Source organism: Homarus americanus, unplaced genomic scaffold (genome assembly GCF_018991925.1).
Source record: "Homarus americanus isolate GMGI-L3 unplaced genomic scaffold, GMGI_Hamer_2.0 scaffold34921, whole genome shotgun sequence".
Taxonomy (NCBI): Eukaryota; Metazoa; Arthropoda; class Malacostraca; order Decapoda; family Nephropidae; genus Homarus; species Homarus americanus.
In genome coordinates, this window is record NW_024741901.1 from 189,717 (window position 1) to 206,136 (window position 16,420).

Sequence of the window (16,420 nt, forward strand, 5' to 3'; positions counted from 1 at the left end):
TCCCAGCCTCTTCTCAGCTTTTGTGATGTAGAAATCTTACCCTAGGACTTGACTCGCTTCACCATGTGTTTCTACCCCCAAGTCTAGTATAGTATTGTGATAAATTACTAGATCAGTAATAATGATTGTTAATAGTGTAAAAAGTATTAATAGAGTAAAACAAGTGTCCTGTACCTCATACAGTACTGCCTACAAATTAGTGTTGTTTAACCTTGCTACTACTGCATCACATGCCACTTCGAAAACATTCTCGACTTCCTAGCACCGGTGTTGCCAACCTGCGGTAAGGATATTTATTTATTTCCTGTTGATATCATGCAGTCTTCTAACAATGCTTTGCTGCATGCGTTTCTTATCAACTAAGGTTATGTTAGGTTTAATTTAGAAATAACCCCGTTTCAACACATTTGCCCAAATTACATCAGTATCCACTGCAAAACACTGTGAAATTGGAGTATTAAAAAAAAAAAAAAATCAGCGAAGAGTATGTCGTCAATAAATACTGCAAGGGTAACTTAATAAAAGTTACAAAAATCACGGAGGACATTACTTAGTTGAGTGTCCATACCTGGAGGAGGTGGATGCCTGCCCCACTAGGGTTCACAGTTCAAGGTTGAAGAAGCCACAGGTCCAGAAAACTGTGAGGGGGAAAACTTTTTTAGGGTGAGAATTGTAAACTGGAACAATCTACCAGAGGGTGTTGTGACAGCACCGAGTATGAACTCATTCAAGACCAGACTTGACTGACGTACAAATACATTCAGAAGCCAGTACTTGCCAACAGTGGGTAATAGAGCCAGTACTCACCAACAGTGAGTAATAGAGAGCCAGTACTTGCCAACAGTGGGTAATAGAGCCAGTACTCACCAACAGTGAGTAATAGAGACCCAGTACTTGCCAACAGTGGGTAATAGAGACCCAGTACTCACCAACAGTGAGTAATAGATTGCCAGTACTTGCAAACAGTGAGTAATAGAGAGCCAGTACTTGCCAACAGTGGGTAATAGAGCCAGTACTCACCAACAGTGAGTAATAGAGAGCCAGTACTTGCCAACAGTGAGTGCTAGAGAGCCAGTACTCACCAACAGTGAGTAATAGAGAGCCAGTACCACCAACAGTTGGTAATAGAGAGCCGGTACTTGCCAACAGTGAGTAACATAATTACTTAGTAACAGTGAGTAATAGAGCCAGTACTTACTAACAGTGAGAGTAATAGAGAGCCGAGTACTTACTAACAGTGAGTAACATAGACAGTACTTAGTAACAGTAGTAATAGAGCCAGTACTTGCCAACAGTGGAGTGCTAGAAACCAGTACTTGCCAACAATAGTAATAAACCTGCACTTGCCAACAGTGAGTAATAAACCAGTACTTACTTAACAGAGAGTGCTGAAAACCAATGCTTGCCAACAATAAGTAATAAAACCAATGCCGCAACAATGGAAATGAAAATAGAGGCCAGTGCTTGCCAACAATGGAGTAATAGAGGCCAGTGCTTGACAGTGAGTAATAGAGCCAGTACTCACCAGCAGTGAGTAATAGAGGCAGTACTCACCAACAGTGGTATGAGAGCCAGTACTTGCCAACAGTGAGTGCTAGAGAGCCAGTACTTGCCAACAATGAGTAACAGAGGCGAGTACTCACCAACAGTGAGTAATAGAAAGAGCCAAGTACTCACCAACAGTAGTAATAGAAACCAGTACTCACCAACAGTGAAGTAATAGAAGCCAATGCTTGCCAACAACCAAGTAATAGAAAGCCAATGCCCCGCAACAATAAAGTAATAGAAGCAATGCTTACCAACAATGAAGTAATAAAGCCAGTACTTACCAGTGAAATGTCGACCAGTACTCACCAACAGTGGTAATAGAAAACCAATACTCCTGTAGGTGAATAGAGAATGGCCAGTGCCTTGACAGTGAGTTAACAGAATGCAGTGCTTGCCAAGCAGTAGATGACAGAGGCCAGTGCTCACCAGCAGTGGTGTGGGGAGCCAGTGCCTCACCAACAGTGAGTAATAGAGAGCCAGTACTCACCAACAGTGAGGTAATAGAGCCAGTACTCACCAACAGTGAAGTAATAGAGAGCCAGTACTCACCAACAGTGAGTAATAGAAACCAGTACTCACCAACAGTTGTAATAAGTAGTACTCACCAACAGTGAGTAATGATACTCACCAGCAGTGAGTAATAGAAAGCCAATGCTTACCAACAGTGAGTGCTAGAAGCAATGCTACCAACAAGTGTAAAGCCAGTACTCACCAACAGTGAGCCAAAACCAGTACTCACTTATAGTGTGGGGGCGGTACTTGCCAGCAGTGGTGCTGAGGGGCCAGTGCTTACATAACGGTGAGTAATAGAGGCCAGTACTTGCCAACGGTGAGTAATGGGGCCAGTACTTGCCAGCAGTGAGTGTGAGAGCCAGTGCTTGCCAGCAGTGAGTAATAGAGAGCCAGTACTTGCCAGCAATGGTAATAAAAGAGCCTGCACTTGCCAACAGTGAGTAATGAAATGATGCTTGCCAACAGTGAGTGCTAGAAAGAGAGCCAGTACTTGCCAACAATAGTAATAAGAGAGCCAGTACTTGCCAACAATGAGTAATAAAGCCAGTACTTACCAACAATGAGTAATAGAAACCAGTACTTGCCAGCAATGAAATGTAAACCAGTACTCACAGCAATGTGTAAACCAATGCTACCAACAATGAATGAAATGGGGGAGCCAGTGCTTGCTTGACAGGTGCTGGGCCAGTGCCTTATTGGTGACAGAGGCCGGTGCTCACTTGACGGTGAGTGACAGAGGCCAGTGCTCTTAGGCAATTAGTGTGGGGAGGTAGTGCTCTTGACAGTGAGTAATAGAGCCAGTACTCACCAGCAGTGGTAATAGAATAGTACCAGCAGTGTAGAGCCGTGCCACCAACAGTTAGTAATAGAGAGCCAGTACTCACCAGCAGTGAGTGTGAAACCAGTGCTCCTGACAGTGAGTAATAGAGCCAGTACTTGCCAGCAAGTGAGTGCTAGAAGGCCAGTACTCACCAACAATGAGTAATAGAGCCAGTACTCACCAGCAGTGAGTAATAGAGAAACCAGTACTCACCAACAATGAATATTAGAGAGCCAGTACTTGCCAACAGTGAGTGCTAGAAGAGCCAGTACTTGCCAACAGTGAGTAATAAGAGCCAGTACTTGCCAACAGTGAGTAATAGAGCCAGTACTTGCCAACAGTGAGTAATAGAGAGCCAGTACTTGCCAACAGTGAGTAATAGAGAGCCAGTACTTGCCAACAATAGTAATAAAGCCTGCACTTGCCAACAATGATGAGTAATAAAACCAGTACTTACTTAACAGTGAGTGCTAGAAGCCAATGCTTGCCAACAATAGTAATAGAAGGCAATGCACCAACAATAGTAATAGAAAACCAATGCCACTGGCAGCAAATAATAAAACAATACTTACCAACAATAATGTGAAAACCAGCCGCAACAGTAATAATAAACCAGTACCCACCAACAATGTGAAAAATAGAGCCAGTACTTGCCAACAGTGGAGTAATAGAGCCAGTACTTGCCAACAGTAGATAATAGAGGCCAATTACTTGCCAACAGTGAGTAATAGAGCCAGTACTTACCAACAGTGAGTAATAGAGCCAGTACTTGCCAACAATTGAGTAATAGAGCCATTACTTGCCAACAGTGAGTAATAGAGCCAGTACTTACCAACAGTGAGTAATAGAGCCAGTACTTGCCAACAGTGAGTAATAGAGCCAGTACTTGCCAACAGTGAGCTAATAAGAAGCCAGTACTTGCCAACAATGGTAAAATGTCGACCAGTACTTGCCAACAGTGATAATAGAGCAATGCTTGCCAACAGTGAAATGTCGAGCCAGTACTTGCCAACAGTAGTAATAAAACCAGTACTTGCCAACAGTGGTAATAAACCAGTACTTACCAACCTTGATGATGAGTAATAGAGGCCAGTGCTTACCAACAGTGAGTAATAGAGGCCAATACTTGCCAACAGTGGTAATAGAGCCAGTACTTGCCAACAGTGAGTAATAGAGAGCCAGTACTTGCCAACAGTGAGTAATAGAGCCAGTACTTGCCAACTTGATGAGTAATAGAGCCGGTACTTGCCAACAGTGGTAATAGAAGAGCCAGTACTTGCCAACAGTGAGTAATAGAGCCAGTACGCACAACAATAGAGTAATAGAGAGCCTGCACTTGCCAACAGTGAAATGTCTGACCAATGCTTACCAACAGTGAGTGCTAGAAGCCAATACTTGCCAACAATAGTAATAAACCAGTACTTACCAACAATAGTAATAAAGCAATGCCCGCAACAGTGAAAAATAGAGCCAGTACTTGCCAACAGTGAGTAACATAAGACAGTGCTTGGTAACATTGGAGTAATAAGAGCCAGTACTTGCCAACTTGCCAACAGTGAGTAATAGAGCCAGTACTTGCCAACAGTGAGTAATAGAGAGAGCCAGTACTTGCCAACAGTGAGTAACATAGACAGTACTTGGTAACAGTGAGTAATAGAGAGCCAGTACTTGCCAACAGTGAGTAACATAGACAGTACTTGGTAACCAGTGAGTAATAGAGAGCCAGTACTTGCCAACAGTGAGTAACATAGACAGTACTTGGTAACCAGTGAGTAATAGAGAGCCAGTACTTACTAACAGTGAGTAACATAGACAGTACTTGGTAACAGTGAGTAATAGAGAGCCAGTACTTACTAACAGTGAGTAACATAGACAGTACTTGGTAACAGTGAGTAATAGAGAGCCAGTACTTACTAACAGTGAGTAACATAGACAGTACTTGGTAACAGTGAGTAATAGAGAGCCAGTACTTACTAACAGTGAGTAATAGAGAGCCAGTACTTACTAACAGTGAGTAACATAGACAGTACTTGGTAACAGTGAGTAATAGAGAGCCAGTACTTGCCGATCAGTCATCATCAGTGACGAAGAGGATGAAAGAAATAGTAGAAAAGCGAGTTATTTGATGATCAAAATTGATTTAAAACGAATGAGGAATTAGGATATATATTTTTTTCTGATATTTTAAGTGTGATACAGTAATTGTGATTTAAAAAAACCACTTATCAGCTTATTATCCGGTCGGTCATTTCTCTGGTTACACAACCTGTGCTGGTCAAGTCTGTCTTAAATTAAGTAAAAAAAAAAATAGCCCTCTTCTAATATCATTTGGTATTTTATAACATTAAATTCAAAATTCTTATTCTAGGTCTAATAAAAAAGTGAACCTATTATATCGGTTATTCAGTGGACACAACGGCAACAAGTTTTGAAGATTTAAATACTCGTCAAGGTAAGTTGCTCCTGTCCTTAGCTTTATTTTACCTTTTGTGAGTGTTTTAAGCGTTTATTTATTTTTTATTGCGTAAATAGTCTCAGTAACTTTATAAGTATTGGCATATTAAGATTACCATTGTTAATACAGTAGTTTGGCGACCCCGTTATTGAGGCTGTGATGCTGCTTCTGTTAGAGATAAATTGTACGTTTGGTAAAGTGTTTTATGGTGTAACTTTTAGTAAATGAGCTATTATTCCACAAACACTAGCATGCCGACATGATTTAGCTGGTGTTTCTGTGATAATTACCGTCACCCGTGCCTATCCTCCACACCCTGTCTACTGGTGGTGGGGTGACTGAACACTGGCTAAACCATATGTCCGTTTAATGGCCGTGGCTCCTTTTTGTTATGAAATAGGTTGTTTTTGGGTGTATTTTAATATAATCTTTCTTTCATTTACACACAAAAAATGTTCTAGACTAGACTGGACTGGGTGACTTCACAACTGATGCATTTGTCTTTATGTTTATTTTCTTATTATATTTTCAGTGTGTTCTGATATAATAATAATTTTTTATGGAAATTGCTTCATTTGGTAGATAATTAGTCAACCAGGCACACACTACTTTGTCTTTATCGGTGTGATGAGGCAGTTCCCAGCCACTCATCTCTGATCACCAGTTGCTAGTGTATGCGTGCTTGGTCTCATGCACACAAAACATGTAAAATTACACTATATATTAGTAAGTTCTTTTTGTTTAATATGCTGGGGGGTCCAGAGGGTTGAACCTCAGGGCTAGGAAGTTAGGTAAGGTTAGGTAGGTTTTTGGTTAGGTTGATGAGGTCTTCTAACAATGCTTATGACACTTTTTTTATCAACTAAGGTCAGGTTAGATTTAATTGAGGAATAACCACTTTTTAACACTTTTCCATAACTATGACAGTGTAAACTATAAAACAATGAAATTACAGCATTTTTAAATTCGTTTTCTTTGAAAAATCAGTGGCTGTGAGGTCTTCAATAATTACCCTATTCTCATAAAAATTTCAACTTCCAAATCAGTTGAAATTTAACCTAACCTAACTTAGAATAACCAAATACGAAACTCTTGTTGCAACCATTAAACGAATATTAACCGAATAATTACAGTACAGTACTTTACTTAGTAATTTTTTTAAACACTTGTTCTAAAGCACAGAAAGCAAGGCCGGCAGGGGAGCAAGGAAGCATGGTAATAAATTTGGTAATTTTGTAGCCGATGGGTATCACCAGAATGCATTGTTCGATTTTGTTTAATTTTTATTAATATTAGTTTAATGGCTGTGGCAAGTAAAAACATTATCGGAAAAAACCCACATCAGCTGATGTTTGGTTAGGTTAGGTAGGTCAGGTTGATTAGTTATGGTTAAGCTTCAACACATTTGGAAGTTGAAAGTGTTATGAGAATATTTTTTTTATGTGTATTTAGCTGTTTTAGTCAAATCTGACATTCATTTCTTGTGCAAATAAGTGAATTTTGTATAAAAAAAATAAAAATGAAAATTTTTTCCAAAAAATTAAGGTCAGATTTGAGTAAAACACATCTAAATACACAAAAAAAATTATCATGACAAAAAGAAGCCACAGCCATTAAACGAATATTTACGTTGTTTTTTTCCACAGATGTTCCTTGGATGATAGTAATTAATAAAAATGAAACAGCCATGAACAGAACCTAGTAGGATCTGGCCTATCCAACCAAAGAAACCTACCTAACTTCCTAGCTGGGGGCAGATCCCTCGCCATATTAAACAATAAGTACTTTGTTACCTGGTACAATACAGCACCAATAGAGGCAACTTTCTTTAAGTGGCATGGTGTAATTTTATTTTTAGATTTATTTATTTTATTTTATTTTTTTGTGGACATGGGGGTACGCTTGGTCCGAGTGTATACAAACAAAGAGCAGACCACCTAGGGATCCCACAGTTCCATCTTGGAAGTTGTAACCAATTTTTATATTTTATCCCAAATAGGCTTTCAAGATGCAGGAGAATGAAGGAGAGGCTAACACAGAGAGGGAGATGAAGGTTCTGAATGAGATGACATTTCAAGCTATGTCATTGGTCGCCAACAGTAAAGTTGGTGCTTCTTTCTCAGCTGCAAAGGATGGCATGGTCACTGCCACTGCTACCGTGGATTATGAACTCCAATCTATGAAGGAGATAATTAAAGGTGTTTTTTTTTACCTTTATCTGGCTAGGAACCTTTGTTTGTTAATATAATTACTGTACCGTATATTAGCAGGGCACTCATTTCCGAAGCGGATAGACTTTAACTGGATATCGTTAAGTATTACCCCATTCTTTCTACCTGTAGTTTTGTCCAGGCTCATTTACACTGTAAAAGTTAACACTTAATTGCTTTTGTGTATGTGGCTGATACTCAAAATAATTTCTTATACGGTATGCCCCTGGGGACTAGGGACTCCATACTTTAATGAGGGTAACTAGGTGCAATAGTTGCCCTCTAGAGACAAGAAGGTTTTTGGGTTGTCTTTCCAATTAGCGCACTTCATGCCAATTCTTTTGTCTACTGTACCATCATTGATTTCAAGATAAATTTGCAAATTGGTACAATGTATCAATTTTGTCACAGTAAGGGGATGTTTGTTAAGGGGAAATAATACCCTCTTAAGCCACTTACCTCACATTAGCTGGAGATTATTTCTAGCCTCCCATTCTTCATGCAGAACCATGTGAAACTTAAGTCCCCAAGCCTGTCATTGTGTTTTTTTAAGGAAGGGCAAGGAAAAGGTAAAACCGTTATGGTGGTAACTACCCACAAGGATCTGAGGTTATAGAAGTATTTAACTCCCTTTTTTACCACTTGAAAATAGATGTTCTTCACCAGCTGGGCTTTTAGGTGTAGGGGTGACTAGTTTCCTATGGGCTGAGAAATGGAAATCATCACCTGTTTTGGAATACAGGCATTTCTTGCTCTATACATTCTTTTATTTTTTTTCCCTTTCTCATGCTTTGCTCTTTCCCTCATTTACTCTCTTTTTTCTTGTTCATGTAACTAAATTCAGTTACCTTCCTGGTGTCCTGGACCTCATGAAACTGCATAGTTACATGTCATAGTAGTGTAATACAAATTACTGTATGTATCTGATGAAATAGCTTCATCTACAAGACATTCTAATGGATTTTCTTATTATCAGATCTACTGTGTATGGAGGAAACAGAGATGTCGGTACTAGATGACATTCGATCACAGACTCAGGGGCCACAAGCAGGGAAACTATTGTCCGAACTTGCTCAGGCAAACAGAAAAAAGGTGAAATGTTTGCTGTGATTCACTGTTAGTTGATATATATATATATATATATATATATATATATATATATATATATATATATATATATATATATATATATATATATATATATATATATATATATATATATATATATATATATATATATATATATATATATATATATATATATATATATATATATATATATATATATATATATATATATACATACCCCTGACCTTAACGAACTCCAATCCGTTCCAGAAGGTCGTCCGTTAACGAAAAGTTGATTAACTTGAAACCATTGTTTCAATGGGTTTTTGGGTAATGGTTCCAGCTCACCGAAAATTTCTTAAATTCAACAAAAATGGTAGAAAAGTTCACTTACTTTGAGGTGTGTATGTAGAAGGCTCCTGGATGATGATGATGATGGGATTTAGAATGAGGGTGGAGGAGAAGGAAAAAGAGAAGGCATTGGGGTGGAAGGGAAGTCACCCCATGGTGCCATTTCACCCATAAAATTTTAGCTCTCTTGGTGTAATTCAAGATTATTTTCTTTAAATCAACACTGCACTGCATTATATATTGTCAATATGTAAAATATATTTCAAAATGACCAATAATTTGCTTGGAAACACAGAAAAAAAGCATTTAGTTGAAGAGAGTCTCAAGCAAGATGTTACCTCCAGTGAAAACAGAGAGAGACTAACTCCTGTTTGCTGTGTTAAGAGGCTGGATGCCGCGCATTAAACTAGTCACTTTACCTTCAGTTATGTTCAATAATTGTTAAAATGACTAAAAAATTGAATATTAAACTTTTAAAATTATTGAATAGTATAAACTTCTTGATATTTACTAAAATAGTAAGGAATTTAAGCCCTAGAACCGATTAATGTATTGGCGGACTGATACTAAAGCTGGTTGCCGGTCAGTGCAACAAAAACATGTTGAGGTGATTGTAGAGAACGTTAACGAATTTTTTTTAACTTGAATTGAAGATCCTTATGGAAGGCAGTTAATTCATCAAATTACGTTAAGCGAGGTTACTGTGTATATATATATATATATATATATATATATATATATATATATATATATATATATATATATATATATATATATATATATATAATAGTTACTAGTTCTGCTATGGCGATAATTGTGTTCTTGTAAAATATCGTGTTATAGAAAATCGCGTAATAGAAATAACAGGGCTTATGGAGAAAATAGGGTTAGGTGCAGATTACTCGAAATCGAAAAAATTTAGTAGTTAGCCTTAACACAAAGGATAGCACAGTCTAAATAAATGTTACATTCATATCTAATAATGAAATCATACAGTAAATGTAACACTTTACCTTGAAAAAATATGAATGTAACTTGATGGGGGAAAAGGGTGATTTTGAGGTTGATAACATCGAGCTTCTCTTCAAGGGTTATAGCCTTTCTTTTACGATCATCACCGGGAATTCTATCACCAGAACGCTTCTTGGAGATATTCTTCTTTACCATATTCACAGTTAATACCACAAAATTGGAGAAATAGTTAGCAAAAATCACGTTATAGCAAACAAGCGTTCGCGTTAAACAAATATCGTTCCTCTATTCATAAATCGCGTTATCAAAACACGCGTTATAGCAGAACTCACTGTATATATATATATATATATATATATATATATATATATATATATATATATATATATATATATATATATATATATATATATTTGTAGAAAGTAATATTAACGCCTGAAGACACACTTACAGGTACAGTAATCCCTCACCAAACACAGGGGTTATGTTCTAAAATTCTCCTGTGGTTGGAGAAACCCTGGCTGAAAAGGTCTGGGTCCAACAGGAAATATGGGGTTTGGGGAAGTGACCCATGACTCGAGGGACGAGCTTAAAGTTGTATATTGTACAGCTTAAGGTTAAAATTAGGTTGTTCACAGGAGTTCCTGTAAAACTGTTATTACGCATGCCACCATCAGTATAGATTGAACAAGGACAATTATGATGACCATCGAGTGCTTGACCTCTACATGGATGAAAATTTAACCATAAGGTTCAGCCTTGTTTTAGGTCTAAGATATAGCTTGTATTTACTATTGGTACAAATTTCAAGTCTTGCATTTAATATATTCATGTACAGTACTGTACTGATTACATTCCTGTAACTAGACTACCATTCCAGGGTGGAATTGAAGAAGAAATTGATTCTTTAGCCTCTAGGATAAATCACATGGAACAGCTAGAACAACAACTGAACACAAGAATGATGTCTTCAAGCCAACAAACTTCTGCCATCATCCCTAAAATAAAGTGAGTGATCAAATCTTTACTCTAGACAATTTTATGTGATGTGCAAGCATGACTGGGGAGCTTGAAGTCAAGTGGTTCAAGGGGTGGGTGTGCTCCTGCTAGATAATGTTCGGTTATGTGGATTGATGGACAAACATAGGGCTGTGTTATGGAAGGGAAAACCACCACAAGAGAAAATATATGTCACATGCTCTTGATTCTGGCCACTTGCATCAAGAGTTCATACTTCACACTGTTATCATGAGATCAGAGCAATGATTCTCTCTTGTTACATGGTTCTATCCCAATACATTTCTCAGTGTCTGTTTTTTTTTCCCTCCTTTACTTTGTGATTCATAACATCACTTCCTCCATTTGCTGATACATCCAACTTTTACTTGTTTACCAATCTAAATTTCCATTAACTGTGTAAATTTTTTGTTTTGTTACAGAGCCGATGTCGCTACTCTCACCAAGATCTCTCACCTGAAGTGGGATTACAGTGCACCGAGTGACACAGTCAAAGGATGTATCCTTTTTACAAAAATAGATTTAATCACTAAATTTAATTTAAATAATTCTATTTAAAAGGTATTTGTATGAGTTCCCAAATGTCCTAACAATAATTCGATATATTTTCTGACTCAGGTGGTTCAAGCATAGCCAGGAAAGACAGATGGATGAAACCCCAGGGTGTCCAGGACTCCAGCATTGTTGACTGGATTTTTTTATTAATTTTTTGGTCACAACCTTATCCCATTGATACAAAAGGTGATCTGAGAGATAAAAGTTGCCGCTTAAAGGTGAAAGTTAGGAGTTTTCACCTTTGTATTAACCTGTGAACATCTTAACCCTAATGTGACTTCTCTAGTGTCATTTCATGGCTGTAAAGTATCACACTTCATGAGTTGACGACCTCTTTAATGCCAGTCATCTGGGCTGCATGAACAGTTGCAGGGTGGGAAAATAGTTTGTATTTTTTCATAAAATATAAAAACTGTTGTTTTTTTTTATCAAAGTAAACCCGTGTGTTTTTGGTTTTAACTTTTTTTCTTGAGCTTTGACGTAATCACTTGTATTAATCTTTCATATTTCAATCAAGAACTGTGCAGTACAGTTTATTTTCATTATAAACTATCTGAGAAAACTACTGTATTTACATTCCTAGTTTACTACTTACTCTTGAAATGTTTGTAGTAATATGATCGTGTCGTAATACAGCATAATGCAACTAGTTTAAGGAATTTGTATCATGATTTTTTATCAAATTTCATTTAATCACCAAAATTTGTTCAAATACTGTACTGAATAATGTGTGAAATCATGTGCAATGTGTTGATATATATTTTTTATTTCAGGTTAGTTTTTCCACTCAAGAATTTCATAATTTTTTTCTGAGTAATAAAGAAAACATTTATTTCTCCCCCTTACCAGTATGCTTACATATTTCATGAACTTATTTCATTATTCTTAACATTAGCAATGCTAATGAGTCTACAAGTAAGCTTTCAATGTTTCATCTTTCTCCTAGTTAGTTAGTTAATTAGTTAACAAAAGGAAATCACAGTACAAATGTACAGTACAAATGTACAGTACAGCTGTATTACAAAGTCCTGTACGTGTGTAAAAATACAAACTCATTTGTCAGGAAAAGATCAAATGTTAACAATAAATAAGGATGCATCCTGTGCTTCTCATAAAGCATGGTCATGAGCACCCTTGAGAGAGATTGATGTGCTCTGCTCTGCCCAGTGTTGGACTTTACGGAATTATAGTTATGAGCACCTGCGAGAGAGAGGTGTACAGTGGTGGTCAAAAGTAATCATCCTCCCCTCCTACTACCATACCCTCCGAGCTCAAGGCCTTTCTACACGACAGGTCACAAGAGGGTGAGGGAGGTGTTAATGGGGAGAGAGCTAGGGGTGGCAGACCCTGGTAAGGTAGGAGGGCCCAAGAGCCACATACTTTATGTAGTGAAAGTAAATAGGATCTTAGAATCATCCTTAACACCTTAAGAAGGTGTGAAGGATATTTGGTTGTTGGATGTTGCTTGACATTGATGGCCTTAATTACCCTGGCAGTTGTTAGGCCTAAAGCCCAAACAACCAACCAACCAGGAGGGTGAGTGTCCGGGGAGGTGTCATATAGATTTAACTTTGCCTTAGTTATCTGCACCTTTAGTCGAGATTCTGGGGAGGAATGCGAGTGAGCTTTTGGCAGGCTGTGTGTCATTAGGGGTGATAAGGCGTCTGGTTTCCAAGAGGGATAGCCCCTGATATGACTACATAAGAGAGGAGGGGGCATGGCTTGCTCACCACCCGTAATACTAAATTAGGCTGTTACTTGATCACTTCCACCTCTCGCTGCTACTGTTCTTGAAAAAACAAATAAATGATAACTATAGAAATGAAAAGGAATTAATTGTTACTTGATCACTTCCACCTCTCGCCACTACCGTTCTTGAAAAAACTTATATACTGTATTAATTGAGAAGAAAAAATTACTGTATCACTTCCATCTCTCACCATTACTGTTCTTGCAAAAAAAATAAAAAAATGCTAGTAATTGATAAACAGAAATAAGAATTAATTATTGGATAGAATGTGACTTGTCCACCCTGTAATTGTGAACATTGTAAATCCATGCTAGGCAATGGTGTTTGGCCACTTCTCCACACCTAGCCCAAAATGGACGTTAAAGAGCGTTGATTGGCAAGTCGCAGGCAAATTATTGGTTTGTGTGGCTGGCTACAACCTGTCAGAAATTGCTAAGGAGGTTGAGGTCACTGTGAGACATTGGTTAACCCTCTGGGAGAAGTCTGGCAACTTGAGAAACCAGCCATGGTGAGTATTTTTTTTGATGGTTTGTTGGCTTTTGATATATTAGAATGAATTAATTTTGGGTGTGTAACATAAACAAAACATATTTGAACTCTTAAGTGGCAAGGAGAACATTAGATGGACTTTTGAGATTGTGTATGACGTGTGTTGGTAAATATTAAAAATAATATAATTTCCACCTCATATTCAATAATTCTCCTCATTTCAACGTTATTATAAATACCTAATTATCGTTATTTAAAACATGAACAACCATAAAAAAATTATAAATAAGGGAATGTATGGCACATACATAAAGAGTCCTCATCTAATACTCTTTCAAGCACGTAAACCTAAGCTAATATAATGAGAAAAAAGGTACATCCATCCTTCCTTTTTTTTCTTTCATGAATTGTCCTGCTTTTTTCAGTCCCTTCCCTCATGAAATATTTGCGTCACGTACCACCCTCCCACACCCCTCCTCTGGGTCGACCACTTCCCCCTCTCCACCCCACGTGACTTACTACCATGCAGAAAGGAAGGGTTAGGTAGTGGAGTGGATGATTACAATTGACCGCGACTGTACTCTGTCCAGTATTGGATACGGGAAGCATAGTTATGAACTGTTGTGAGAGATAAATGTGTTCTCTCTTCTCTGTCCAGTATTTTGCCTGTACAGTATACTATAGTACATACAGTACAGTACTAAAATGAACAGAACATTTTGGTTACCAATAACACTTGTTTTATTTTTTTAATTTTATTATTTCATTAGATCATTGTTATTTGAATGTCATTTCTTAAATTAGGTATTAATTTCAATGGAAACCCACCAGATATTAAGATATTTCAATATACTGTATATACAGTGACCTAAATTTAACCAGTTGACCACTCCTTCCCAACAGACTTGAAAATTAATAAATAAATCTGCAATCTGGAGAAAAATCCAAGACTTAAACACCCGAGACAGACCATAACTTGAAAGTGGTCTCGAGACCTATATCACTGCAAGGAATGATAAAAGAAATACATAAACCATTGTTGCATGAGCTTATATTCAAGATATCCTATTTATGTCCTGTATATAAAAGATCCATTTGCCTTAACCAAATATTCAGTTATTTACCAGACTGAGAAAAAGGACATCATCCCCTTCAAGTTTGATAAGTCATCACACACTCAGTTTTTCATCACCAACTACCTGTGGCAGCAGATTGGAGCGAATGAAGATTTCCTCGCGTAAAGTCCAAAACCCAAATTAAAGATGTGGAATAGCGAAATCTGTAAATACTATTGATATACCAGTACATAAGGTGACATGAATTGCAAAAATTGCCATATTAATATGTTGAGGGAAACCACTGCTCTGTCAACTGTTTTGTATAAAGTTCCTTTTGCTTCCTGTAAGCTTTTACTATGGCATAGATTGTCTGCAATCATGTGCCCCCTTTATCCACTGTCCTTTGTTCTCTCTTTAATGGTGGTGTTCCCCATCCACAGGGCCCCAAGATAAGCCTCTGATTTATCCCAGTTACTTACACACCCAGCACCATTCAACAGCAAAATAAGCTGTTCAATGCAATGTAAAAAAAAATTCTTTACCTAATGATTTCTTTACATATTCCCAATATTTTTTACTAATGTTATAGTTACATTATTTTAACTCTTCAGGTTGACCAGGAACAGGCATATGCACACCCACACATTTAACTCTTCTTTTGCCTATTCTTACTACTGTAAAAATATGTGTTCTACTTTAGTACTCCCCTTCCTTAAAAAAGGTCCGAAGTGTGGTAACCTATGTCATTCACACATACACATCTTTGTAACTATTATCATTAATTAAATTTTTTTGCATGACATTTTCAGTTCCTCAAAAATAAAGCATTATCATCTGCAATTATTTTTGTGAATTACCTATAACATTATTATTTGATATTACATCACATGATTCATTATTGATCTTAGAGATACGTACAGTAGACCCTTGCCATTTGCGGGTTTGCGATTTCCACGATTCGCGGTAAGCAATGGTGGCAAGCTTGCGAGCCTTTCCCCGCAGCGCAATGAGTCACTCCACACGCCCACAGTGTCTCCTCTCCCTCTGTTCACGCTCAACCATTGCCTGTGACGCAGCTTCTCATGTTGTACAGTACTCTCAAAACTTTAGTGTTTCTGTGGGAAATGGCCCCTAAAAGACTGCTTAGTGTCAGTACTAGTGGAGTGAAATGTAAAAGGCAGAATTCAGCGATGACCCTGACAAATAAAGTCAAATTATTAGGTAAGCTAAAAGAGGGGACGAGTGCTGCCACAGCTGGTCCGATGTTTGGCATAGGTATACAGTAGTGCACTAAGGTAGTAATAGTTGCTATTCGGGGTTCTGCCTATTTGCGCCATTCCTTGGAACCTAACCCCCATGAATAACAAGGGTTTACTGTACTGTGTTTGTATCATATGTGAGGTTATACAATCTGATGACTGAAAAGAAACTAGAGAAACATTTGAATAAGGTTACCATTAAGGATGGTAAGTCTTCCACAGTGCTGTGCCACAGCAAAATCCAAAAGGCCATATTTCTGGATGACGATAGAAAATTATTTTACCAAGTTTGGGTAAAATTAATTGTTATTTGTTCAAGAAATATAATTTGTAACTATTGGATGCACAGACTGAA

General features: G+C 37.6%; 1 protein-coding gene across 4 annotated transcripts; it reads left to right on the forward strand.

Annotated features, from left to right (window-relative positions):
* The first annotated feature begins 5,204 nt into the window (after positions 1 to 5,204).
* LOC121876238 (kinetochore protein Spc24-like) lies at positions 5,205 to 15,646 on the forward strand. 4 transcript variants are annotated; one of them, XM_042381241.1, is made up of 6 exons: positions 5,205 to 5,333; positions 7,336 to 7,534; positions 8,523 to 8,638; positions 10,818 to 10,945; positions 11,377 to 11,453; positions 14,865 to 15,646. In XM_042381241.1, exons 2-6 carry the CDS (start codon positions 7,345 to 7,347, stop codon positions 14,987 to 14,989), a joined length of 636 nt encoding a protein of 211 aa, XP_042237175.1. In that variant the 5' UTR covers positions 5,205 to 5,333; positions 7,336 to 7,344; the 3' UTR covers positions 14,990 to 15,646. The 4 variants fall into 4 exon arrangements, with proteins under 4 accessions (XP_042237175.1, XP_042237176.1, XP_042237177.1 ...); XM_042381242.1 differs by lacking the exon at positions 5,205 to 5,333 and adding an exon at positions 5,427 to 5,520; XM_042381243.1 differs by lacking the exon at positions 5,205 to 5,333 and adding an exon at positions 5,716 to 5,736.
* Positions 15,647 to 16,420: the final 774 nt, after the last annotated feature.